Genomic DNA, 25,700 nt, shown 5'->3' on the forward strand with positions numbered 1-25,700 from the left:
TAATCTATATGTAATGAGCTCCCCATAGTGGTGGCTGTATAATCTGTATGTAGTGAGCTCCCTCAAGTAGTGGCTGTATAATCTAAATGTAATGAGCTCCTCATAGTGGTGGATGTATAATCTGTATGTAGTGAGCTCCCTCTAGTGGTGCATGTATAATCTGTATGTAGTGAGCTCCCCCTAGTGGTGACTGTATAATCTGTATGTAGTGAGCTCACTCTAGTGGTGCATGTATAATCTGTATGTAGTGAGCTCCCTCTAGTGGTGACTGTTTAATCTGAATGTAGTGAGCTCCCTCTAGTGGTGGCTGTATAATCTGTATGTAGTGAGCTCCCCCTAGTGGTGACTGTATAATCTGTATGTAATGAGCTCACTCTAGTGGTGCATGTATAATCTGTATGTAGAGAGCTCCGGTGGCTGTATAATCTGTATGTAGTGAGCTACCACTAGTGGTGGCTGTATAATCTGTATGTAGTGAGCTCACTCTAGTGGTGGCTGTATAATCTGTATGTAGTGAGCTCCCTCTAGTGGTGGCTGTATAATCTATATGTAATGAGCTCCCCCTAGTGGTGGCTGTATAATCTGTATGTAGTGAGCTCCCTCTACTGGTAGCTGTATAATCTATATGTAATGAACTCCCTCTAGTGGTGGCTGTATAATCTATATGTAATGAGCTCCCCATAGTGGTGGCTGTATAATCTGTATGTAGTGAGCTCCCTCAAGTAGTGGCTGTATAATCTGTATGTAGTGAGCTCACTCTAGTGGTGCATGTATAATCTGTATGTAGTGAGCTCCCTCTAGTGGTGGCTATATAATCTATATGTAATGAGCTCCCCATAGTGGTGGCTGTATAATCTGTATGTAGTGAGCTCCCTCTAGTGGTGGCTGTATAATCTGTATGTAATGAGCTCCCCCTAGTGGTGGTTGTATAATCTGTATGTAGTGAGCTCACTCTAGTGGTGCATGTATAATCTGTATGTAGTGAGCTCCCTCTAGTGGTGGCTGTATAATCTATATGTAATGAGCTCCCCCTAGTGGTGGCTGTATAATCTGTATGTAGTGAGCTCCCTCTACTGGTAGCTGTATAATCTATATGTAATGAACTCCCTCTAGTGGTGGCTGTATAATTTATATGTAATGAGCTCCCCATAGTGGTGGCTGTATAATCTGTATGTAGTGAGCTCCCTCAAGTAGTGGCTGTATAATCTATATGTAATGAGCTTCTCATAGTGGTGGATGTATAATCTGTATGTAGTGAGCTCCCTCTAGTGGTGCATGTATAATCTGTATGTAGTGAGCTCCCCCTAGTGGTGACTGTATAATCTGTATGTAGTGAGCTCACTCTAGTGGTGCATGTATAATCTGTATGTAGTGAGCTCCCTCTAGTGGTGACTGTTTAATCTGAATGTAGTGAGCTCCCTCTAGTGGTGGCTGTATAATCTGTATGTAGTGAGCTCCCCCTAGTGGTGACTGTATAATCTGTATGTAATGAGCTCACTCTAGTGGTGCATGTATAATCTGTATGTAGAGAGCTCCGGTGGCTGTATAATCTGTATGTAGTGAGCTACCACTAGTGGTGGCTGTATAATCTGTATGTGGTGAGCTCCCTCTAGTGGTGGCTGTATAATCTGTATGTAGTGAGCTCACTCTAGTGGTGCATGTATAATCTGTATGTAGTGAGCTCCCTCTAGTGGTGGCTATATAATCTATATGTGAAGAGCTCCCCATAGTGGTGGCTGTATAATCTGTATGTAGTGAGCTCCCTCTAGTGGTGGCTGTATAATCTGTATGTAGTGAGCTCCCCCTGGTGGTGACTGTATAATCTGTATGTAGTGAGCTCCCTCTAGTGGTGGCTGTATAATCTGCATGTAATGACCTCCCCCTAGTGGTGGTTGTATAATCTGTATGTAGTGAGCTCCCTCTAGTGGTGGCTGTATAATCTATATGTAATGAGCTCCCCCTAGTGGTGGCTGTATAATCTGTATATAATGAGCTCCCCCTAGAGGTGCATGTATAATCTGTATGTAGTGAGCTCCCTCTAGTGGTGGCTGTATAATCTATATGTAATGAGCTCCCCCTAGTGGTGGCTGTATAATCTGTATATAATGAGCTCCCCCTAGAGGTGCATGTATAATCTGTATGTAGTGAGCTCCCTCTAGTGGTGGCTGTATAATCTATATGTAATGAGCTCCCCCTAGTGGTGGCTGTATAATCTGTATGTAGTGAGCTCCCTCTAGTGGTAGCTGTATAATCTATATGTAATGAGCTCCCTCTAGTGGTGGCTGTATAATCTATATGTAATGAGCTCCCCATAGTGGTGGCTGTATAATCTGTATGTAGTGAGCTCCCTCTAGTGGTGGCTGTATAATCTGTATATAGTGAGCTCCCTCTAGTGCTGGCTGTATAATCTGTATGTAGTGAGCTCACTCTAGTGGTGCATGTATAATCTGTATGTAGTGAGCTCCCTCTAGTGGTGGCTGTATAATCTATATGTAATGAGCTCCCCATAGTGGTGGCTGTATAATCTGTATGTAGTGAGCTCCCTCTAGTGGTGGCTGTATAATCTGTATGTAATGAGCTCCCCCTAGTGGTGGTTGTATAATCTGTATGTAGTGAGCTCACTCTAGTGGTGCATGTATAATCTGTATGTAGTGAGCTCCCTCTAGTGGTGGCTGTATAATCTATATGTAATGAGCTCCCCCTAGTGGTGGCTGTATAATCTGTATGTAGTGAGCTCCCTCTACTGGTAGCTGTATAATCTATATGTAATGAACTCCCTCTAGTGGTGGCTGTATAATCTATATGTAATGAGCTCCCCATAGTGGTGGCTGTATAATCTGTATGTAGTGAGCTCCCTCAAGTAGTGGCTGTATAATCTATATGTAATGAGCTCCTCATAGTGGTGACTGTTTAATCTGTATGTAGTGATCTCCCTCTAGTGGTGCATGTATAATCTGTATGTAGTGAGCTCCCCCTAGTGGTGACTGTATAATCTGTATGTAATGAGCTCACTCTAGTGGTGCATGTATAATCTGTATGTAGAGAGCTCCGGTGGCTGTATAATCTGTATGTAGTGAGCTACAACTAGTGGTGGCTGTATAATCTGTATGTAGTGAGCTCCCTCTAGTGGTGGCTGTATAATCTGTATGTAGTGAGCTCACTCTAGTGGTGCATGTATAATCTGTATGTAGTGAGCTCCCTCTAGTGGTGGCTGTATAATCTATATGTGAAGAGCTCCCCATAGTGGTGGCTGTATAATCTGTATGTAGTGAGCTCCCTCTAGTGGTGGCTGTATAATCTGTATGTAGTGAGCTCCCCCTGGTGGTGACTGTATAATCTGTATGTAGTGAGCTCACTCTAGTGGTGACTGTATAATCTGTATGCATTGAGCTCACTCTAGTGGTGTATGTATATTCTGTATGTAGTGAGCTCCCCTTAGTGGTGGCTGTATAATCTGTATGTAGTGAGCTCACTCTAGTGGTGCATGTATAATCGGTATGTAGTGAGCTCCCTCTAGTGGTGGCTGTATAATGTTTTTGTAATGAGCTCCCCATAGTGGTGGCTGTATAATCTGTATGTAGTGAGCTCCCTCTAGTGGTGGCTGTATACTCTGTATGTAGTTAGCTCCCCCTAGTGGTGGCTGTATAATCTGTATGTAGTGAGCACACTCTAGTGGTACATGTATAATCTGTATGTAGTGAGCTCCCCCTAGTGGTGGCTGTATAATCTGTGTGTAGTGAGCTTACTCTAGTGGTGACTGTATAATCTGTATGTAGTGAGCTACCTCTAGTGGTGGCTGTATAATTTGTATGTAGTGAGCTCCCTCTAGTGGTGCATGTATAATCTGTATGTGGTGAGCACCCTCTAGTGGTGGATATATAATCTCTATGTAGTGAGCTCCCTCTAGTGGTGGCTGTATAATCTGTATGTAATGAGCTCCCTCTAGTGTTGGCTGTATAATCTATATGTAATAAGCTCCCCCTAGTGATGACTGTATGATCTGTATGTAGTGAGCTCCCTCTAGTGTTGGCTGTATAATCTGTATGTAGTGAGCTCCCTCTAGTGTTGGCTGTATAATCTGTATGTAGTGAGCTCCCTCTAGTGGTGGCTGTATAATCTGTATGTAGTGAGCTCCCTCTAGTGGTGACTGTATATTCTGTATGTAGTGATCTCCCTCTTATGTTGGCTGTATAATCTGTATGCAGTGAGCTCCCTCTAGTGGTGGCTGTATAATCTGTATGTAGTGAGCTCCCTCTAGTGGTGACTGTATATTCTGTATGTAGTGAGCTCCCTCTAGTGTTGGCTGTATAATCTGTTTGCAGTGAGCTCCCTCTAGTGGTGGATGTATAATCTGTATGTAGTGAGCTCCCTCTAGTGGTGCATGTATAATCTGTATTTAGTGAGCTCCCTCTAGTGGTGGCTGTATAATCTATATTTAATAACTCCCTCTAGTGGTGGCTGTATAATCTGCATGTAGTGAGCTCCCTCTAGTGGTGACTGTATATTCTGTACGTAGTGAGCTCCCTCTAGTGGTGGCTAAATAATCTGCATGTAGTGAGCTCCCTCTAGTGGTGGCTGTATAATCTGCATGTAGTGAGCTCCCTCTAGTGGTGCATGTATAATCTCTATGTAGTGAGCTCCCTCTAGTGGTGGCTGTATAATCTGTATGCAGTGAGCTCCCTCTAGTGGTGGCTGTATAATCTGCATGTAGTGAGCTCCCTCTAGTGGTGGCTGTATAATCTATATGCAGTGAGCTCCCTCTAGTGGTGGCTGTATAATCTGCATGTAGTGAGCTCCCTCTAGTGATGGCTCCTTTTTTTGGCTTACACTCTACTAGATGCCTGTGGACGCTGTTTATGGGGGAACTCTGTTTTATAGCTTGTTTTATGGATGTGCACTCTGCTACCAGTGTTAATGGGGAGAACTTTGAAGTCACTGATAAAGGAGGTCTGCCCGCTCCCTTCTAAATGGCCCACATTACTAATTAGGTGCCACTAAATGAGTCCCATTTACATGACTTCGGAGAGGGATACGTCATGTGACTGCTCTCAGCTCTGCTAAATGGTTGAGGGGCTCCATGGGGAAGGAGAGGGGATATGATAGACTTTTCCAACTCTGACTGGAACTTTTTGGGGCGCTCTTCCATGGAGACAGCTGGTGGTGTGCAGCCAATGCAGTCCAGTCTTGGGTTACAGATTTTGTTCTTTATTTAAAGGGGTGCCGCTCGCCGCTCCCCACCCCGTGTAATACTTAATACAATAAATACAGTCAGATTTGGCCGTCACATCTGGATCCAGGGGTCCCATCATATGTAACAGGTGTGACAGGGCTCGTTCCGGGCGGCTTCTCACACGGATAGCTGCAGGTTCTGAGCCGCTGCCTGTAATCTCCCAAATATTGTCATCAAACTGAGAGCGGTGACGATGGCGATGGCGGCTGCACTGGAGCACTGTAAGAAAACCAGCAGAGAATGGGTTAATGTAGTCATGGAATATAATGTCCACCAGGGTTCACCTGCTGGACACCAGAGATTATAACCTGCCGTCCATGTGCTGGACACCAGAGATTATAACCTGCCGTCCATGTGCTGGACACCAGAGATTATAACCTGCCGTCCATGTACTGGACACCAGAGATTATACCTGCCGTCCATGTACTGGACACCAGAGATTATAACCTGCCGTCCATGTGCTGGACACTAGAGATTATAACCTGCTGTCCATGTGCTGGACACCACAGATTATAACCTGCCGCTATGTACTGGACACCAGAGATTATAACCTGCCGTCCATGTACTGGACACCAGAGATTATACCTGCCGTCCATGTACTGGACACCAGAGATTATAACCTGCCGTCCATGTGCTGGACACCAGAGATTATAACCTGCCGTCCATGTGCTGGACACCACAGATTATAACCTGCCGTCCATGTAGTGGACACCAGAGATTATAACCTGCCGTCCATGTGCTGGACACCAGAGATTATAACCTGCCGTCCATGTAGTGGACACCAGAGATTATAACCTGCCGTCCATGTAGTGGACACCAGAGATTATAACCTGCCGTCCATGTGCTGGACACCAGAGATTATAACCTGCCGTCCATGTGCTGGACACCAGAGATTATAACCTGCCGTCCATGTACTGGACACCAGAGATTATACCTGCCGTCCATGTACTGGACACCAGAGATTATAACCTGCCGTCCATGTGCTGGACACCAGAGATTATAACCTGCCGTCCATGTGCTGGACACCACAGATTATAACCTGCCGTCCATGTAGTGGACACCAGAGATTATAACCTGCCGTCCATGTGCTGGACACCAGAGATTATAACCTGCCGTCCATGTAGTGGACACCAGAGATTATAACCTGCCGTCCATGTAGTGGACACCAGAGATTATAACCTGCCGTCCATGTGCTGGACACCAGAGATTATAACCTGCCGTCCATGTACTGGACACAAGAGATTATAACCTGCCATCCATGTACTGGACACCGGAGATTATAACCTGCGGTCCATGTGCTGGACACCAGAGATTATAACCTGCCGTCCATGTGCTGGACACCAGAGATTATAACCTGCCGTCCATGTGCTGGACACCAGAGATTTTAACCTGCCGTCCATGTGCTGGACACCAGAGATTATAACCTGCCATCCATGTGCTGGACACCAGAGATTATAACCTGCTGGTCATGTACTGGACACCAGAGATTATACCTGCCGTCCATGTACTGGACACCAGAGATTATAACCTGCCGTCCATGTGCTGGACACCAGAGATTATAACCTGCCGTCCATGTAGTGGACACCAGAGATTATAACCTGCCGTCCATGTGCTGGACACCAGAGATTATAACCTGCCGTCCATGTGCTGGACACCAGAGATTATAACCTGCCGTCTATGTACTGGACACCAGAGATTATAACCTGCCGTCCATGTACTGGACACCAGAGATTATAACCTGCCGTCCATGTGCTGGACACCAGAGATTATAACCTGCCATCCATGTACTGGACACCAGAGATTATAACCTGCCGTCCATGTGCTGGACACCAGAGATTATAACCTGCCGTCCATGTACTGGACACCAGAGATTATAACCTGCCACTATGTACTGAACACCAGAGATTATAACCTGCCGTCCATGTGCTGGACACCAGAGATTATAACCTGCCGTCCATGTGCTGGACACCAGAGATTATAACCTGCCGATCACCAGGGATATTACAACTCTCCCACCGTCCACCATGACTGAGAAGTCTTCACGTTCTCCTCACAGATCGGTGGAGGAATATTTGGGGCTCCACGTTTCCTGACAATGTTCATCGGGGTAATGGCCTGAAGGCGCCCCCTGCTGGAGGGCCCTAAATACCTTAAGGACAGAGCCATGGAAGGTCCATATGTACTGGAGATGGGTGTTGAGGAGGGCCAGGCTGCAGGGAACGTACGAATCCTCCTCCTCATGATCGCGACATCTGCACAAGAAAAGTCCACAAGTAAAGGATGATACCAAGTATCTGATCCAGGGTGTGACACACCTGGTGCAATGCTCTGCAGAGCCGCCTAGTCATTTACACCAAAGCTACAGTATCCTCAAGGAGATATGAAAAAGCAGAGCTGCAGTGTAAAGTATAGTGAGAGACAGAATTGCAACATGTCTAAGAGACATTGAAGCTAAGTGGGAGTAACAAATGATATGGTAGCTTTACTATAATGGAGTAGGGCTGCAATGTAAAGCATGAGGGAGGGACCAAACAGCAGGCAGGACCAACCCACAGACTCCAACAGACGATGCTGCAGAGCTGGAGTCACGAGTCCTAACTCCATAGGGAAGGCAAGACGATAAACTGCAGGAAGCCCCCGAAGTGCAGATCTGTGAATGGTCTCAGTAATAAGTATGTGAACCCCCCCCCCCCCCCCCCCCCAATTACATCTGTGCCCCTACCAGATACGGTGTTCACTCACCTGCGGTACAGCTCCATGACGATGGTGTAATTACTGCGGGAAGACGAGCTGTTAAATCCCAGCTGACGAAGAGCGGATCGGGGGAGCGAGACGCCTTCTTCTACCAGGATCCCCAAATTATAGAGACCCTGAAACCACCGCACACGAGACCCATCAGTGTCACAGACGCCACAGCACCCTGTACTGCATTATCTGAGGTGTTACATAGGACTGCAGGTGACATCTACTGCATTATCTGTACTCAGAGAGTGATCACTGTGTTATCTGTGGTGTTACATAGGACTGCAGGTGACATCTACTACATTATCTGTACTCAGAGAGTGATCACTGTGTTATCTGTGGTGTTACATAGGACTGCAGGTGACATCTACTGCATTATCTGTACTCAGAGTTATCACTGTGCTATCTGTGGTGTTACATAGGACTGCAGGTGACATCTACTACATTATCTGTACTCAGAGAGTTATCACTGTGTTATCTGTGGTGTTACATAGGACTGCGGGTGACATCTACTACATTATCTGTACTCACAGAGTTATCACTGTGCTATCTGTGGTGTTACATAGGACTGCAGGTGACATCTACTGCATTATCTGTACTCAGAGTTATCACTGTGCTATCTGTGGTGTTACATAGGACTGCAGGTGACATCTACTACATTATCTGTACTCAGAGAGTTATCTCTGTGTTATCTGTGGTGTTACATAGGACTGCAGGTGACATCTACTACATTATCTGTACTCACAGAGTTATCACTGTGTTATCTGTGGTGTTACATAGGACTGCAGGTGACATCTACTACATTATCTGTACTCAGAGAGTTATCACTGTGTTATCTGTGGTGTTACATAGGACTGCGGGTGACATCTACTACATTATCTGTACTCAGAGAGGTATCACTGTGTTATCTGAGGTGTTACATAGGACTGCAGGTGACATCTACTACATTATCTGTACTCAGAGAGTTATCACTGTGTTATCTGTGGTGTTACATAGGACTGCAGGTAACATCTACTACATTATCTGTACTCAGAGAGTTATCGCTGTGTTATCTGTGGTGTTACATAGGACTGCAGGTGACATCTACTATATTATCTGTACTCAGAGAGTTATCACGGTGTTATCTGTGGTGTTACATAGGACTGCAGGTGACATCTACTACATTATCTGTACTCACAAGGTTATCTCTGTGTTATCTGTGGTGTTACATAGGACTGCAGGTGACATCTACTGCATTATCTGTACTCAGAGAGTTATCTCTGTGTTATCTGTGGTGTTACATAGGACTGCAGGTGACATCTACTACATTATCTATACTCAGAGAGTTATCACTGTGTTATCTGTGGTGTTACATAGGACTGCACGTGACATCTACTGCATTATCTGTACTCAGAGAGTTATCGCTGTGTTATCTGTGGTGTTACATAGGACTGCAGGTGACATCTACTACATTATCTGTACTCACAGAGTTATCTCTGTGTTATCTGTGGTGTTACATAGGACTGCAGGTGACATCTACTACATTATCTGTACTCAGAGAGTTATCACTGTGTTATCTGTGGTGTTACATAGGACTGCAGGTGACATCTACTGCATTACCTGTACTCAGAGAGTTATCTCTGTGTTATCTGTGGTGTTACATAGGACTGCAGGTGACATCTACTACATTATCTGTACTCAGAGAGTTATCACTGTGTTATCTGTGGTGTTACATAGGACTGCAGGTGACATCTACTACATTATCTGTACTCAGGGAGTTATCACTGTGTTATCTGTGGTGTTACATAGGACTGCAGGTGACATCTACTACATTATCTGTACTCAGAGAGCTATTACTGTGTTATCTGTGGTGTTACATAGGACTGCAGGTGACATCTACTACACTATCTGTACTCAGAGGTATCACTGTATTATCTGTGGTGTTACATAGGACTGCAGGTGATATCTACTACATTATCTGTACTCAGAGAGTTATCACTGTGTTATCTGTGGTGTTACATAGGACTGCAGGTGACATCTACTACATTATCTGTACTCAGAGAGTTATCACTGTGTTATCTGTGGTGTTACATAGGACTGCAGGTAACATCTACTACATTATCTGTACTCAGAGAGTTATCGCTGTGTTATCTGTGGTGTTACATAGGACTGCAGGTGACATCTACTATATTATCTGTACTCAGAGAGTTATCACGGTGTTATCTGTGGTGTTACATAGGACTGCAGGTGACATCTACTACATTATCTGTACTCACAAGGTTATCTCTGTGTTATCTGTGGTGTTACATAGGACTGCAGGTGACATCTACTGCATTATCTGTACTCAGAGAGTTATCTCTGTGTTATCTGTGGTGTTACATAGGACTGCAGGTGACATCTACTACATTATCTGTACTCAGAGAGTTATCACTGTGTTATCTGTGGTGTTACATAGGACTGCAGGTGACATCTACTGCATTACCTGTACTCAGAGAGTTATCTCTGTGTTATCTGTGGTGTTACATAGGACTGCAGGTGACATCTACTACATTATCTGTACTCAGAGAGTTATCACTGTGTTATCTGTGGTGTTACATAGGACTGCAGGTGACATCTACTACATTATCTGTACTCAGGGAGTTATCACTGTGTTATCTGTGGTGTTACATAGGACTGCAGGTGACATCTACTACATTATCTGTACTCAGAGAGTTATCACTGTGTTATCTGTGGTGTTACATAGGACTGCAGGTGACATGTACTACATTATCTATACTCAGAGAGTTATCGCTGTGTTATCTGTGGTGTTACATAGGACTGCAGGTGACATCTACTACATTATCTGTACTCAGAGTTATCACTGTGTTATCTGTGGTGTTACATAGGACTGCAGGTGACATCTACTACATTATCTGTACTCAGAGAGTTATCACTGTGTTATCTGTGGTGTTACATAGGACTGCAGGTGACGTCTACTACATTATCTGTACTCAGAGAGTTATCACTGTGTTATCTGTGCTGTTACATAGGACTGCAGGTGACATCTACTACATTATCTGTACTCAGAGTTATCACTGTGTTATCTGTGGTGTTACATAGGACTGCAGGTGACATCTACTACATTATCTATACTCAGAGAGTTATCGCTGTGTTATCTGTGGTGTTACATAGGACTGCAGGTGACATCTACTACATTATCTGTACTCAGAGTTATCACTGTGTTATCTGTGGTGTTACATAGGACTGCAGGTGACATCTACTGCATTATCTATACTCAGAGAGGTATCACTGTGTTGTCTGTGGTGTTACATAGGACTGCAGGTGACATCTACTACATTATCTGTACTCAGAGAGCTATTACTGTGTTATCTGTGGTGTTACATAGGACTGCAGGTAACATCTACTACATTATCTGTACTCAGAGAGTTATCGCTGTGTTATCTGTGGTGTTACATAGGACTGCAGGTGACATCTACTATATTATCTGTACTCAGAGAGTTATCACGGTGTTATCTGTGGTGTTACATAGGACTGCAGGTGACATCTACTACATTATCTGTACTCACAAGGTTATCTCTGTGTTATCTGTGGTGTTACATAGGACTGCAGGTGACATCTACTGCATTATCTGTACTCAGAGAGTTATCTCTGTGTTATCTGTGGTGTTACATAGGACTGCAGGTGACATCTACTGCATTACCTGTACTCAGAGAGTTATCTCTGTGTTATCTGTGGTGTTACATAGGACTGCAGGTGACATCTACTACATTATCTGTACTCAGAGAGTTATCACTGTGTTATCTGTGGTGTTACATAGGACTGCAGGTGACATCTACTACATTATCTGTACTCAGGGAGTTATCACTGTGTTATCTGTGGTGTTACATAGGACTGCAGGTGACATCTACTACATTATCTGTACTCAGAGAGTTATCACTGTGTTATCTGTGGTGTTACATAGGACTGCAGGTGACATGTACTACATTATCTGTACGCATGGAGTTATTACTGTGTTATCTGTGGTGTTACATAGGACTGCAGGTGACATCTACTACATTATCTGTACTCAGAGTTATCACTGTGTTATCTGTGGTGTTACATAGGACTGCAGGTGACATCTACTACATTATCTATACTCAGAGAGTTATCGCTGTGTTATCTGTGGTGTTACATAGGACTGCAGGTGACATCTACTACATTATCTGTACTCAGAGTTATCACTGTGTTATCTGTGGTGTTACATAGGACTGCAGGTGACATCTACTGCATTATCTATACTCAGAGAGGTATCACTGTGTTGTCTGTGGTGTTACATAGGACTGCAGGTGACATCTACTACATTATCTGTACTCAGAGAGCTATTACTGTGTTATCTGTGGTGTTACATAGGACTGCAGGTAACATCTACTACATTATCTGTACTCAGAGAGTTATCGCTGTGTTATCTGTGGTGTTACATAGGACTGCAGGTGACATCTACTATATTATCTGTACTCAGAGAGTTATCACGGTGTTATCTGTGGTGTTACATAGGACTGCAGGTGACATCTACTACATTATCTGTACTCACAAGGTTATCTCTGTGTTATCTGTGGTGTTACATAGGACTGCAGGTGACATCTACTGCATTATCTGTACTCAGAGAGTTATCTCTGTGTTATCTGTGGTGTTACATAGGACTGCAGGTGACATCTACTGCATTACCTGTACTCAGAGAGTTATCTCTGTGTTATCTGTGGTGTTACATAGGACTGCAGGTGACATCTACTACATTATCTGTACTCAGAGAGTTATCACTGTGTTATCTGTGGTGTTACATAGGACTGCAGGTGACATCTACTACATTATCTGTACTCAGGGAGTTATCACTGTGTTATCTGTGGTGTTACATAGGACTGCAGGTGACATCTACTACATTATCTGTACTCAGAGAGTTATCACTGTGTTATCTGTGGTGTTACATAGGACTGCAGGTGACATGTACTACATTATCTGTACGCATGGAGTTATTACTGTGTTATCTGTGGTGTTACATAGGACTGCAGGTGACATCTACTACATTATCTGTACTCAGAGAGTTATCACTGTGTTATCTGTAGTGTTACATAGGACTGCAGGTGACATCTACTACAGTATCTGTACTCAGATAGTTATCACTGTGTTATCTGTGGTGTTACATAGGACTGCAGGTGATATCTACTACATTATCTGTACTCAGAGAGTTATCACTGTGTTATCTGTGGTGTTACATAGGACTGCAGGTGACATCTACTACATTATCTGTACTCAGAGTTATCACTGTGTTATCTGTGGTGTTACATAGGACTGCAGGTGACATCTACTACATTATCTATACTCAGAGAGTTATCGCTGTGTTATCTGTGGTGTTACATAGGACTGCAGGTGACATCTACTACATTATCTGTACTCAGAGTTATCACTGTGTTATCTGTGGTGTTACATAGGACTGCAGGTGACATCTACTACATTATCTGTACTCAGAGAGTTATCACTGTGTTATCTGTGGTGTTACATAGGACTGCAGGTGACGTCTACTACATTATCTGTACTCAGAGAGTTATCACTGTGTTATCTGTGCTGTTACATAGGACTGCAGGTGACATCTACTACATTATCTGTACTCAGAGTTATCACTGTGTTATCTGTGGTGTTACATAGGACTGCAGGTGACATCTACTACATTATCTATACTCAGAGAGTTATCGCTGTGTTGTCTGTGGTGTTACATAGGACTGCAGGTGACATCTCCTACATTATCTGTACTCAGAGAGCTATTACTGTGTTATCTGTGGTGTTACATAGGACTGCAGGTGACATCTACTACATTATCTGTACTCAGAGTTATCACTGTGTTATCTGTGGTGTTACATAGGACTGCAGGTGACATCTACTACATTATCTATACTCAGAGAGTTATCGCTGTGTTATCTGTGGTGTTACATAGGACTGCAGGTGACATCTACTACATTATCTGTACTCAGAGTTATCACTGTGTTATCTGTGGTGTTACATAGGACTGCAGGTGACATCTACTGCATTATCTATACTCAGAGAGGTATTACTGTGTTATCTGTGCTGTTACATAGGACTGCAGGTGACATCTACTACATTATCTGTACTCAGAGAGGTATCACTGTGTTATCTGTGCTGTTACATAGGACTGCAGACGTCCGGTTTTCAGGCTCCCTGTCCTCTGTCCGGCGCAGGGATGTCCACCCTTTCAGCGCTGTCTGAGTGTTAGCTGCAGCACTGACCGAGGCTCCTCTCACTCCGCAGACATGGCTGCCTGTGGGTGACTGAGGGGCAGAGAAGCGCCCAGCTGCCCCCACCTCACCTCACCCGGCAATGGGGACGTGGCCGGTGAGGTCCGGCTTTCCTGGGTGAAGCCAGCGGCCACCCTAATAGGACTGCAGGTTGTATCTGGAGTTATTATTGTGTACATGAACAGACTCGGCTCTGCTACACCTGCACATATTCCCGGACGGGCAGTGGCGCCCCCCGCAGGCTGGCTCTGGTACCTGTGGCTCTCGCTGCAGTGCTGCTGCTGTGTACATCTCCACCGCTGCCGCCACGTTCCTCTTCCTTCTGACGTGCGAGGTGTAGAACAGATCCCCCATCTTTATCTGAGCTGCAGGAGGAGGACAGGCGTGAGTGCACATGTGGGGGCCGCCCTACGTACCCCCATACTGTCATTGACCTGGGAGGTTGTATCTGCTTCCAGGAAAGCTGGGTGACGACGGAGCCTTCCTAGTCTCCTGCATGTCAGCCCCCCGGGTTCCTGCGCTAACGTCACCGCAGCCGCCGACAGGACGGGATCGTGATCTGATCGTCACAGGCTGAATCTCCATCTAAATCCTCTGCTTACTGATCCCCCACATGTCTTCTACTCTATTCACATCCAAAGCTGCATATACAATCCTGAGGTCGCCTATACTCCAGTCACCTCCAGAGCTGTAGTCACAATTCTGCTGTTACGTGGTGTTTTACACTCCATGGCGGTCTAGTGCTGCTCGTACAGCGCGCCGCTCCCACTCACCGTACGCCGGAGGTCGTTCGCCGTGGGTCGAGAGGTTGTAATATTTCCACGCACAGTCGATCTGCATGAAGCGTCTCACCAGTCCGTCCTGCGTACAACATGTACAGTCATTATTACACGTCCTGCAGTCCCATGTAAATCACTGTGGAAGAAAATACTCTGCAACTTCTAATGCTGCAACATTTCAAGATCTCTGCTTGCAGTCAGTGAACTGAAACATCTGGCATGGCTCCATTCAGCCCTAGGCTCACAGAGTGGATGGCCTTGTGACAGTGTAGGTCAGGACAGGAATTTCCTGCGCTGATACACTGTAACAAACCCCCATATGGAGAGAAGAGATGTAAGCAGTGGTAGTGTATGAACAGGGAGGTAACTGTAAGGGTCCCTCTCCACGGAGGTCTATGGGGGTCCGTCATGTACTCACAGGGTCGTCCTCACAGATAAAGGCTGCATTGAACTGAGCGACCTCAAATCCGGCCTCCGCTGCCTCGATATAATGGAGGAGAGCCCCGGGCCTAGGAGACAAGAGGAGACCCGATGAGAGAGAAGTCATCAGAGGAGACCACAGAATGATGGGAGTCATGGTTCGCTTGCACTTCACTAAAACCACAGGGAGCAAAAGGAAACAATGGGCAGAAGCATCACCAGGGACAGGAGGGACATGCTGGATCCGGAGGGGGCTATTCTTCTCTGGGGCTTGTTGTATCTCACATGTGGCCCACGTTCACCGGCGCTCCAACCCCCGAAAACAAATGGCAGCTATTACCAGGAGAGGCCCCGACCGGTGGAGAATGTCCATGTCCACTGCTGACCACTTCACTCACTGGATTGGTTTGGTGGAACTATCCATGTTTCATGGTTTGTGATAAGTCCGTAGTATCTTGTGGTTTGGCTTCTGTCTCCCCGGTGTCTTGTGGTTTCTTTTCTTTGTCCCTAGCATCTTGTGGTTTACTTTCTATATCCTTGGTGTCTTGAGGTTCGGATTCTCTATTCCTGGTTTCTTGTGGTTTGGTTGCTCTCTATATTTTGTCCTGTGATTTGGTTTATTTGTCCCTAGTATCTCGTGGTTTGGTTGCTCTATCCTTGCTGTATTCTGAAGTGGTTCATCGATGAGTGCTGTCTTGTGGTTTGGTTGCTCTCCCTCTGTTGTGTCTTGTGGGATGGTTTCTCTCTCCCTGGTGTCTTGTGGTTTGGTTGTTGTTTCTCTAGTATCTTCTGGGTTGGGTTTTTCCCATCCCAGGTGTCTTGTGCTTTGGTTTCTCTATTTCTGGTATCTTGAGCATTAGTTTCTTTATCCCTGGTGTCTTGTGGCACTGTTTTTCTATCCCTGGTGTCTTGTGGTTTGGTTGCTCTCTATTCGGTACCTTGAGCTTTAGATTCTGTATCCCTGGTGTCTTGTGGTACAGATTTCTATCCCTGGTGTCTTGTGGTTTGGTTTTTCTATCCCTGGTGCCTTCAGCGTTAGTTTTTCTATCCCTGGTGTCTTGTGGTCTGGTTGTTCTATCCCTGGTATCTTGAGCTTTAGATTCTGTGTCCCTGGTGTCTTGTGGTACAGATTTCTATCTCTGGTGTCTTGTGAATTGGTTTCTCTATCCCTGGTGCCTTCAGCGTTAGTTTTTCTATCCCTGGTGTCTTGTGGTTTGGTTGCTCTATCCCTGATATCTTGAGCGTTAGATTCTGTGTCCCTGGTGTCTTGTGGTACAGATTTCTATCCCTGGTGTCTTGTGGTTTGGTTTCTCTATCCCTGGTGCCTTCAGCGTTAGTTTTTCTATCCCTGGTGTCTTGTGGTTTGGTTGCTCTATCTCCAGTACCTTGAGCCTTAGACTCTGTGTCCCTGGTGTCTTGTGGCACTGTTTTTCTATCCCTGGTGTATTTGCCACCTGCAGCCCTCGTGTCTTGTTGTCCATTTTTACCAAGTTCCTGGTGTCTGGTCATTAACGCCTGGTGTCTGGTCATTAACACTGTCACAATGTCACTTGATGTCCGATCCTTGGCTTCCGGTGGACTCTTTCCTGCCCCGTTCCTCGCGCTCAGAGGAGGTCTCTGTGGTTCCTGTACCTGATATATGTATGAAAGCTCAATGCAGGAGGGAGAGAAGGGAGCGGCTGTCATCCGTCCCGTGTGAGCCTCCACATTGATCTCAACACTGACCTCATTTCCAGGGGCACAGGCGTGGGGACAATTTCTTCTAAACTTACAGAATTAAGTCTCCCATTCAGAATGTCACCAGTGAGAAGAAAGTCTAACATCAATGTGAAGGAGATGCTGGAAGGAAGCTTCTCACCAGGAGTTCTGGAGGTAATCATCTAAAGCTTTCCTCAGTGTGGCCCCCAGGTACCCGTCCTGCTCTCCTGCCCATTTGGTCCACCTGAGGGAATAAGAAAAAATATAAATTGATGCTTTTGATGAGAATGTTCAGGGTGGCCCGGTCATTCTCCCTCTCTCGTCTCTGCTCCTCATGCCAGCTTGATGTAGGGCATATCAACAGCAATAAATAGGGATGGTCCTGACATTAGGGACCAGGAGGTTGCACTTACATCACAGCATCATACGGCAGACGATCCACGACCCCCGGAAGACCCTCTATCCAGAAGGAGGAGACGTGCACGGCTGCATCAATGTGGCCTCGGATTGCGGAGCGCAGGTAATAGTAGTACGCTGCAGACTGAGAAAGGTTTATTTAGTGAGCGGTGGAGGAAAGCCCTGAAGTCCCAGACACCATGACTACACAAAGAGAACTCATGCACAAGGAAAAGCAGGAATTTTGGGGGGTGGGGTACATGCCACGTCTCTAGGGGGTGCTCATACTATGCTCATACCATGCTCTTATTGGACAGCTCAGTATCCGGTCATGGCCTGGGGAACCTTCATGGCCAATACTATCAAGTAGAAGGGGGTCATTGGTTCAGAAGGTACATGTGTCATTCTGCTATTCTCTACAGCTGTAAAGCTGAAATCTCATCTCTGTTCATATTGACCCTCCTCTACTGCTGGGACTTTTCCAGGAGGGGGGACACGGTAACTCACGTGGTTCTGAGGCTTCCCAGGGATTAGCCCATAGTAGTTTAGGATTCCTAGGTTGAACGGAGCCTCAGGATTTCCAAGTTCATCCGCTTTCTCCCAGAACTCCACGGCTTTCTTGTAATCCTTCTCGAACTGCTCGTAATACCAGCCGAGACTGTTCATCGCTGGAGCAAAGTCCTGAAGGGAAGAGTCATGAGAATTTATCTGAACGTCTCACTGCCAGTCCTCACATCTCTGCACTCCAGACTTCAGCAGGTACCAGACTTGTCCCATAATCAGCCAGATTTTCTGGCAGTGTCTCCCGCTGAATTTCCTGGCAGTGTCTTCTCCTTACTGAGCAGACACAGAACTGAGCAGGCGGAGATCAGGAATGCACAACCTGGTTTCAGGACCACAGTTCCAGATTGTGCCCCTCACATTACCAGATTGTGGGCGGCACGGTGGCTCAGTGGGTAGCATCCGACCAAGGACATCTTCATGGAGTTTGTATCTTCTCCCTGTGTTTCCTCTGGACTGATAGGTACAGACTGACAGGGACCTTAGATTGTGAGCCCCATTGGGGACAGTTGGATGCTAATGTCTGTAAAGCGCTGCGGAATATAGTAGCGCTATATAAGTGCATAAGATAAACAATTTTACCCCTCACATTGCCTGTGCCTCTACCAAGTACCGAATGCTTCTGACATACATCGGACAGCTCACAGCTTTCTCTGCTCTTGTCAGATCAGAGTATGGAGAGGGGACAAGCATCCAAGTCATCATGAGGTCACACGGGCTGTACTCTATTTGAATGTATTTGATGACTAATGATAAGCAGGAGGTGCCATATTCGATTTCGCAATATTTCGCGAATATTCGATTGAATATTCGTCTTATATTTGTTGAAATCGAATATTCGTCATTATTCTATTTATCGCGAATAATATGCGATTTAATTATTCGCGAATTACGATTTATTTATTTTTAACTGTATAAGACAACTTTCCTATTGGTTGGCTATGGCTATGGCTAATATGTGTATTTTAAGAATATTCGCTATATTGCTACATATTCTTGTTTTAGAATATTCGTAATATTCTAAAAAACGAAGTTATAGCAATATAGCGAATATTCGTAAAATACACATATAGACTGCAATTTAGCTAATGTAGAGCTATAATCTTTTTTTTATAGTAAAAATTTTTTTTGCCTCTTCTAAACTTCAGATTTGGAAAAAATTTACACTATTAAAAAAAATTACTATAGCACTATATTAGCTAAATTGCAGTCTATATGTGTATTTTACGAATATTCGCTATATTGCTATAACTTCGTTTTTTAGAATATTACGAATATTCTAAAAAACAAAGTTATAGCAATATAGCGAATATTTTCGTTATTTTGAATATTCGTCTTTTTTTTTTCTTCAATCTGTACTGTTATTCCACTTTGGCATACTCCTCCCCGACAATTGTCCCCGTCACCATGGGAACGCCTGTGGGATAGAATATACCATCGGATCTGAGTTTTCACGATCTCAGTGAAAACTCAGATCCGATGGTATTTTCTAATCCACAGGCGTTCCCATGGTGACGGGGACACTTGTCGGGGAGGAGTATGCGAACAACTGTACAGATAGGGAAAAAAATGTGAATATTCTAAATAACGAATATATTCCCTATATTGCTATATATTCGTTATTTAGAATATTCGTCATTTTCCCCATCTAAAGTCATGATTCCTCGCTGCTTAAGTTGCTTGTGGGCCAATGACTCATTGACCCACAAGAAAGAAGCAGGGAGGAATTCATGACGAATATTCGATATAGCGAATATATAACACTATATTCTAAATATTCGCGAATTAGCGAAGTTGCGATATTCAGGATTAATATTCGCTATTCGAATATTCGTGCTCAACACTATTGATGACACACACATTGTTCTGTATGGGAGGGGGAGAGCGTGGATCAACCAATCCTTCTAGAACCTTACATTACTACCTCTTTTGGGCCCCCACTATCTTTATTGGTTGATCCTGTGTCCTCTCATGCATATAATACCATGTCCTGCTTAGTGTGCATATATATTTCCTTGCAAAGTACTGTTGTACAAGTGTAATGTGCCTGGTTCACCAGCAGATGGCGGCACTTCTGGCAGAACCCTTCTTCCATTCTATTCCCCTCTCTAGAGAAGGAGGAGTTTAGCTAGTGAACGTTCAGTTCCAGCCTACCCCTCCGGCGGAGAGGTTGTGAGTAGCTTACCCCTGTAAGGGGAAGCAGCAGGCCTCGTCCCCGCCGGACAGGCCCTGCCCGTGAGTTACTGATGGCCGCATGTCCCCTCCTGGGCTTGCATTTTCTAAAAGCCAAGCTAAGGAAGCTTGAAGCCAGGAAGAAGTTCCTAGGATTAAAGTAAGAGACAGACTACAGAAAGATAAGATGCAAGTTACAGCAGAAAGCAATTAAAATTTAATCCAGCATAGCAGAGCTGAGAGAGCACAGATGTAGCAGAGCTGAGAGTGTTTGCCTGCCAGAATTAATACCAAGACAAAGTTGGGAGATTGTTTGCTGAGGAAAGTTTATGCCAAGTAAAAGCTGTGTTCAACGTTAATACAAGTTATTCAGCAAATTCCTCAACTGCTAACCCTTTTTGCACTGCTTCGTGCAAAAAGGGTGGAAGGTAGGAGCACCGTGACAAGTGCTAAAGCCACACTTATAGACAACCCTCATGTGACCCGAATATCCAATAGATTGCAACCATTGTCCCAGACATCCAGTGCACCAGGAGGGGGCGTCTCACCATGTCCGCTGCTTTCTTCAGGAACTCCAGCGCCTTAGGGATGTTCTGCTTCACTCCTTGACCCTGAAACAAAAAGCCATACAAAAATAGGAAGAGAAACATCAGCAACAATATTCCAACACCCACTCTCCACCACTACTACTACTCTAAACATCCTCCCTGAAGACTCATAGGAGCGAAACTGCTGCATCTAAAGAACATGTGAAGTTTGTGAATGTGTCCTGGTGGCATGGTGGTCCTCCAGATATTTGGCAGTATTATTTGAGCACTATGTGGCGCACGGCTCTATGGTGCTCTTATTTGGGCAGTGTAGAGCACAGCCTTTTTTAAAACTTTTTGTGTTCACTGTATTATGTAGGCACTGCATGGCGGTACTACTTGTCCTGCATATATGTAAATGATATGTAAATTATATGTAAATGATTACAGGTGTGCCCTGATTAGACTCTGGGTCTTGCCACAATAGGGCGTAAAAGTGCTTCCCCCGCTGCCCTATTCGGCAGTCCTATGTGGACGGTGTTACTGTCACATGGCAGTATTATGTAGGCACCATACTGCAGTGTTATAAGGGGACTCTGTGTCAGTTTTATGTGGGAAATATATTTCACTGGTATTTAGCACTATATGGCGGTATGTATGATATTAATGAAATTTGGACACTAAGGGAAACTGTACGAAGACCGGCATGGGAAAGTCCGAGATGAGAAGGGGCACAAGACTCTTAATAATTTTGGTGGATCTCGGGAGGTCCACGAATCAGATACCGGGCCGAGCGCGGTCATAGATGTCATCTGAAATTGACCAGTATCTGGTATCAGCTGCGTCCTTCGCCTCCCAATTTTTGGAGGATTGCAGAGCGCGGCATAAAAGGCTATAAAAAATATTGTAGAACAGAAAGCTAGTTCAGAACTTTACATACATTCCTCCAACGTGTTTCTGCTGCGGGGACATTGTACGGTACTCGTGTATGGCACTGTATGACGTTACTATTCATGTATTATATTGTAGCGTTATTAGGGCATTGTATGTCAGTATTATGTTCCCACTACATAGCTGCCAACCACAAGGTGGACGGAAAAGGGTGGAAATGTCAGCAATGATACCCGACAACTGTACACTATATGGCACTATTATTTGGCATTATATGGTGTTACTATGTAGACAGTATAATGTATTGTATGGTACTAGGGAATGGCACCTCAGTATTAGACCACATGGTATGATTATTTTGCCTTCTATGTTGTTCCTACTGTATGTAGTCAATATATTGCAGTGTTATTAGGACAGTGTATGTCAGTATTATTTGGCTCTGGTATTATTATATTGTAGTATTATTAGGGCAGTATATGTCAGTATCATGTTTGGACTATATATTTTCCCTTATCGTCCTCGGCAGCACAGAATGGGTTAAATGCTTCTATCCATTCTCAGAGGTCTTCTGCGGGATCAAAAAGGAAAAAGAGGAGACAATCCCTCTGCATTTCATGTATTCAGCCCTTGCCAGACGACTCGCGGTCGAATGTCTGTGTTTCCTGTACTCAGCCTGAAGAGGTATCTGACGCAGAAACTAAGAGGTTAATGGGACTTTTTAAGTCTTTTTTGAAACAGACAAAAAGAAAAGAGAAAACGTCAAAAAGAAGGCGTGATCCTTCTGCAGCGTACTCAAGTCAGGTGTAGAAATGTTCCTGGGTGTTGTAGTGCAATCGTGACACTAACCTGAGACGGCTGACTCTCTGCAAGGGCAGGTGATGATGAGAAATGTTCGTGACGCCAGTGCCAATTAAACGGTGGCACGCCGTTTGCTGATAGCAGGAATAACTGAGGAACCACGTGATGTTAAAGCAGAACTCAAACTTTAGTAGTCATCATACATGGACATAGATGGAAGCGCAGTTCCTTTGCAGACAGTTGGTTGCAGTACATTTGATGCAGGCAATATATATAGCAAGGTGACTTCAGAGTGTTAAACACAGGATTTGCAGTACAGGAGCTTGCACTCTATTCCGGACTGATCCTGGAACATAGAAACTCTTCTCCAAGGCCCGATGCCCTAGCTCTGGCGTATATCCTTGGTTTTATAATGATCAAGTACCTCCTCTGTTATCTTTAGTACCTCTTGCTTTTCTGGACTTGCCTCTGTCTCTCCCAGCACTGACTCTGGAAACTTCTGAACTCCCCAGTCTCCTCCGGCTGATTAACGGTGGTGTTCCTGCTTCTGCATATATGAACTCAGGAGGGGAACCTTCTCCTTGGATCTGGAACCCGGTTACAGGGACTGCAATACCCTCTCCTGGTCCGCAGGCTTCAGGCCTGGACTTAACTCAGACATAGTCTGATCTCTAACACAGTCTAAATCTGCAACTTCAACTCCTCTTCCTTTCCCTGACTGGGCCTTATATAAACTAGGGCTCCCTAGCTCCCTCTAGTGACTAAGAGCTGGAATGACACCCCTAGCAGGCCTGTACATGCACATTTCACAGTAACAGGGAAATACATAGCATTACAGTTTAAAAAAGATGACTTATACCAACCTCCCCATAAATAAGGGGAAACGACAGCACACAAGTGACCCTTCTGTAGTGACGGGCATTACAGTCCCCGTACACTACATACCCCGCTGCTTTAAGCTGAGTACGACCTCGTACTCCATCAGGGCTCGCCCAACTGGAATTTTCACCTGAAATAGAAAAAGACACATGCAGGCATACATACATGTAATTCCTCTGCATATCCATTCATATCAGGTCCAATTGGCAAAGGTGAAGGGTGGTGACAAGGGGCATCGTTCTCTTCTCTCAGGATAGTGAATGGAACTGGGGCGCTGACCTGGCACAGCGTGACATTATGACCAGGATAGTCCATATGTGAAAATTGTCCTTAATAGAACAGCAAAAAAGATAAAACAGTATAAAAGTTCTTGGAGGCTCAAAGAACAAATATGAGTCCGTACCCAGGTTCCTTCCTTGTAAATCACAGAGGCTCGCAGGCAGTGGAGTCCATCTCTGGGCACATTTCCTCAAAAACAAAGATCTCAGAGGCTCAGGTACTTTTGAGTCTATCACTGGGCACATATCCTTGGAATCCAATTGCACAATAAAAATGACAGCTAAAAACAAGTGCTGTAATACCCCTGATCAACCTGAAAAGGGGGTTAAGGGTAAAAGGTGCAACAACGGAACAGGCACAACTTGGTGTGTGATAGCAGAAGCAGGCAGGAGGTCCTGGAAACAAACTTGGCTTTGTTGACTTTATTATTTCAGTGGATGACCACTACCACTGAGCCGTGGAGAAACTGGCAGCAGCAACAAAGGACCAGCAACAAAGGACTCCTGTCCTGGAAGGGTTAAATTTTCTAAATCATCTCTTGGCAAAATAAATCAAAGGCCCAGCAGGCTAATTCAAAAGGGCCTGTCATAATCACCCGGCTCTGCTGGCAAATAAGGGCTGTAGTAGTTCTCTACAGGCGGATGTGCCCACATTACAGTGTTAGGGGGCAGCTGCAAAGTGAAGGGACCCCTGATAGGTATAGGCCCCATAGGCCTAGGGGTATAGACTCTTGTGGACCGTACCGGTCCCGGCATAATTATAGTAGGCTGGGGTGGACTTGCTACCGCCGCCGCAAGCGGTCCGGTGGGCTCTGTGCGGCAAGTCACAGGATTAGCGGGACTTCTTTGGGACCTTGACGGAGCAGTGTTAGCAGAAGGTGGTTTACGGGTGGTGACAGGCACCCTTACCTCGTCCTCCTTAGGCGGCGTCTGGATCCTGGCGGTGGCAATCTTGCGCAGCTCCCGCAACTTCTTCTCCAGCCGGACGATCTGGTCACCTATACTTTCAGTCTCCGAATCGCTGTCCTCTGCTGGCGCCGCCGGCGCAGGTATAGCGTGGGATGCGTCGAACGCGGCCGCTGCAGGCTCCGGTGGCGCATCTGGTCTCCTACCCTTCCGGATATTCTCCAGGGTAATGCGGAGTCCTTTGAGATTTTCCAGGTCTTGGATGGTCTTCTCCCGGCGAGGCAGTTCGGGGGACGGATAGGGACTCACCCATTTTTCCAACACGGTTGGCTGCCAGAATACATTAGGACCAATGAAAGAACCCCGCTCCTGGAACGCGTGATGTGCTGGTTGTTCTGGAGAGCGTTCAGGTTCCCGCTCGCAGCCAGAATAGTCCTCTTCTGTCTCCCAGTCCTCCGGTCCCCTCTGGGGACGGGTCACGGCAGTTGCATATGGGCCTCGCAGACTCTCGGCAGGGGTGTACTCCACCTCCTCTCCTTCGCGGAGGCTATGCTGATATGAAGGGAGGTAACCTCTCTTGACAGATCTCCTGTTAACATATAAGTCTCTGCCAGTCAGGTAATCTTGTATGAACCCGTAGCCACGGGTCTTGTCAAAGGACACCACCAACCCCTTCCTCCTTTCCAGGCGGGGTTGGGTATTCGTGTGCCGCTCGTGAATCGACTTGGTTAGCTCTTCATAATATATTTTAGTTTTGGTATTCCTCTTTATAGCGGCCTCCCGAATCTCTGCCATTAACGCGGACCACTTGAAAGAGGGCTGAAAAAAGTCTCTCCAAGAGCCATAGCAGGGCTCTGTTTCTTTCCTCGGTGGCGGGCAGGCGGGTCTCTCCGGTCCCGGAGAGTAGGCCGGCGGAGCGTCCTCTGGCTCTACACCGATATCCGTCATTTTTGGTAACTCAGGCGCGGACGTCGCAGCAAAGCAGTGCTCACTCTCCAACATGCTCGATCCTTCACTGGAGAGCGACAGGGTGGCGCCAATAAGTTCAGCCAGCTCCTCCCATTGCACTGGGAGGCCGCCCCCCAGGTATTCCAGAATGTGGAAGGCGGAGTCCATGCTGGCAGACATGCAAATGTCCAGACAGGCGGTGGCGCCTGACC

General features: G+C 45.6%; 1 protein-coding gene across 1 annotated transcript in view; it reads right to left on the reverse strand.

Moving 5' to 3' along the window:
* Positions 1–5,221: 5,221 nt before the first annotated feature.
* The window catches only part of LOC120994229 (protein sel-1 homolog 3-like), a 73,493-nt gene continuing 53,014 nt past the window's right edge, over positions 5,222–25,700 (reverse strand). Inside the window, exons 14-23 of the mRNA XM_040422674.1 lie at positions 20,810–20,872; positions 18,036–18,209; positions 17,546–17,673; positions 17,293–17,376; positions 15,433–15,523; positions 15,009–15,096; positions 14,491–14,600; positions 7,973–8,100; positions 7,380–7,482; positions 5,222–5,449 (exon numbers count right to left, since the gene is read on the reverse strand). Coding sequence (XP_040278608.1) covers positions 5,348–5,449; positions 7,380–7,482; positions 7,973–8,100; positions 14,491–14,600; positions 15,009–15,096; positions 15,433–15,523; positions 17,293–17,376; positions 17,546–17,673; positions 18,036–18,209; positions 20,810–20,872 — 1,071 coding nt within the window. The 3' untranslated portion in view covers positions 5,222–5,347. The remainder of the gene's footprint in view (positions 5,450–7,379; positions 7,483–7,972; positions 8,101–14,490; positions 14,601–15,008; positions 15,097–15,432; positions 15,524–17,292; positions 17,377–17,545; positions 17,674–18,035; positions 18,210–20,809; positions 20,873–25,700) is intronic.

This window comes from Bufo bufo, chromosome 3 (genome assembly GCF_905171765.1).
Source record: "Bufo bufo chromosome 3, aBufBuf1.1, whole genome shotgun sequence".
Taxonomy (NCBI): Eukaryota; Metazoa; Chordata; class Amphibia; order Anura; family Bufonidae; genus Bufo; species Bufo bufo.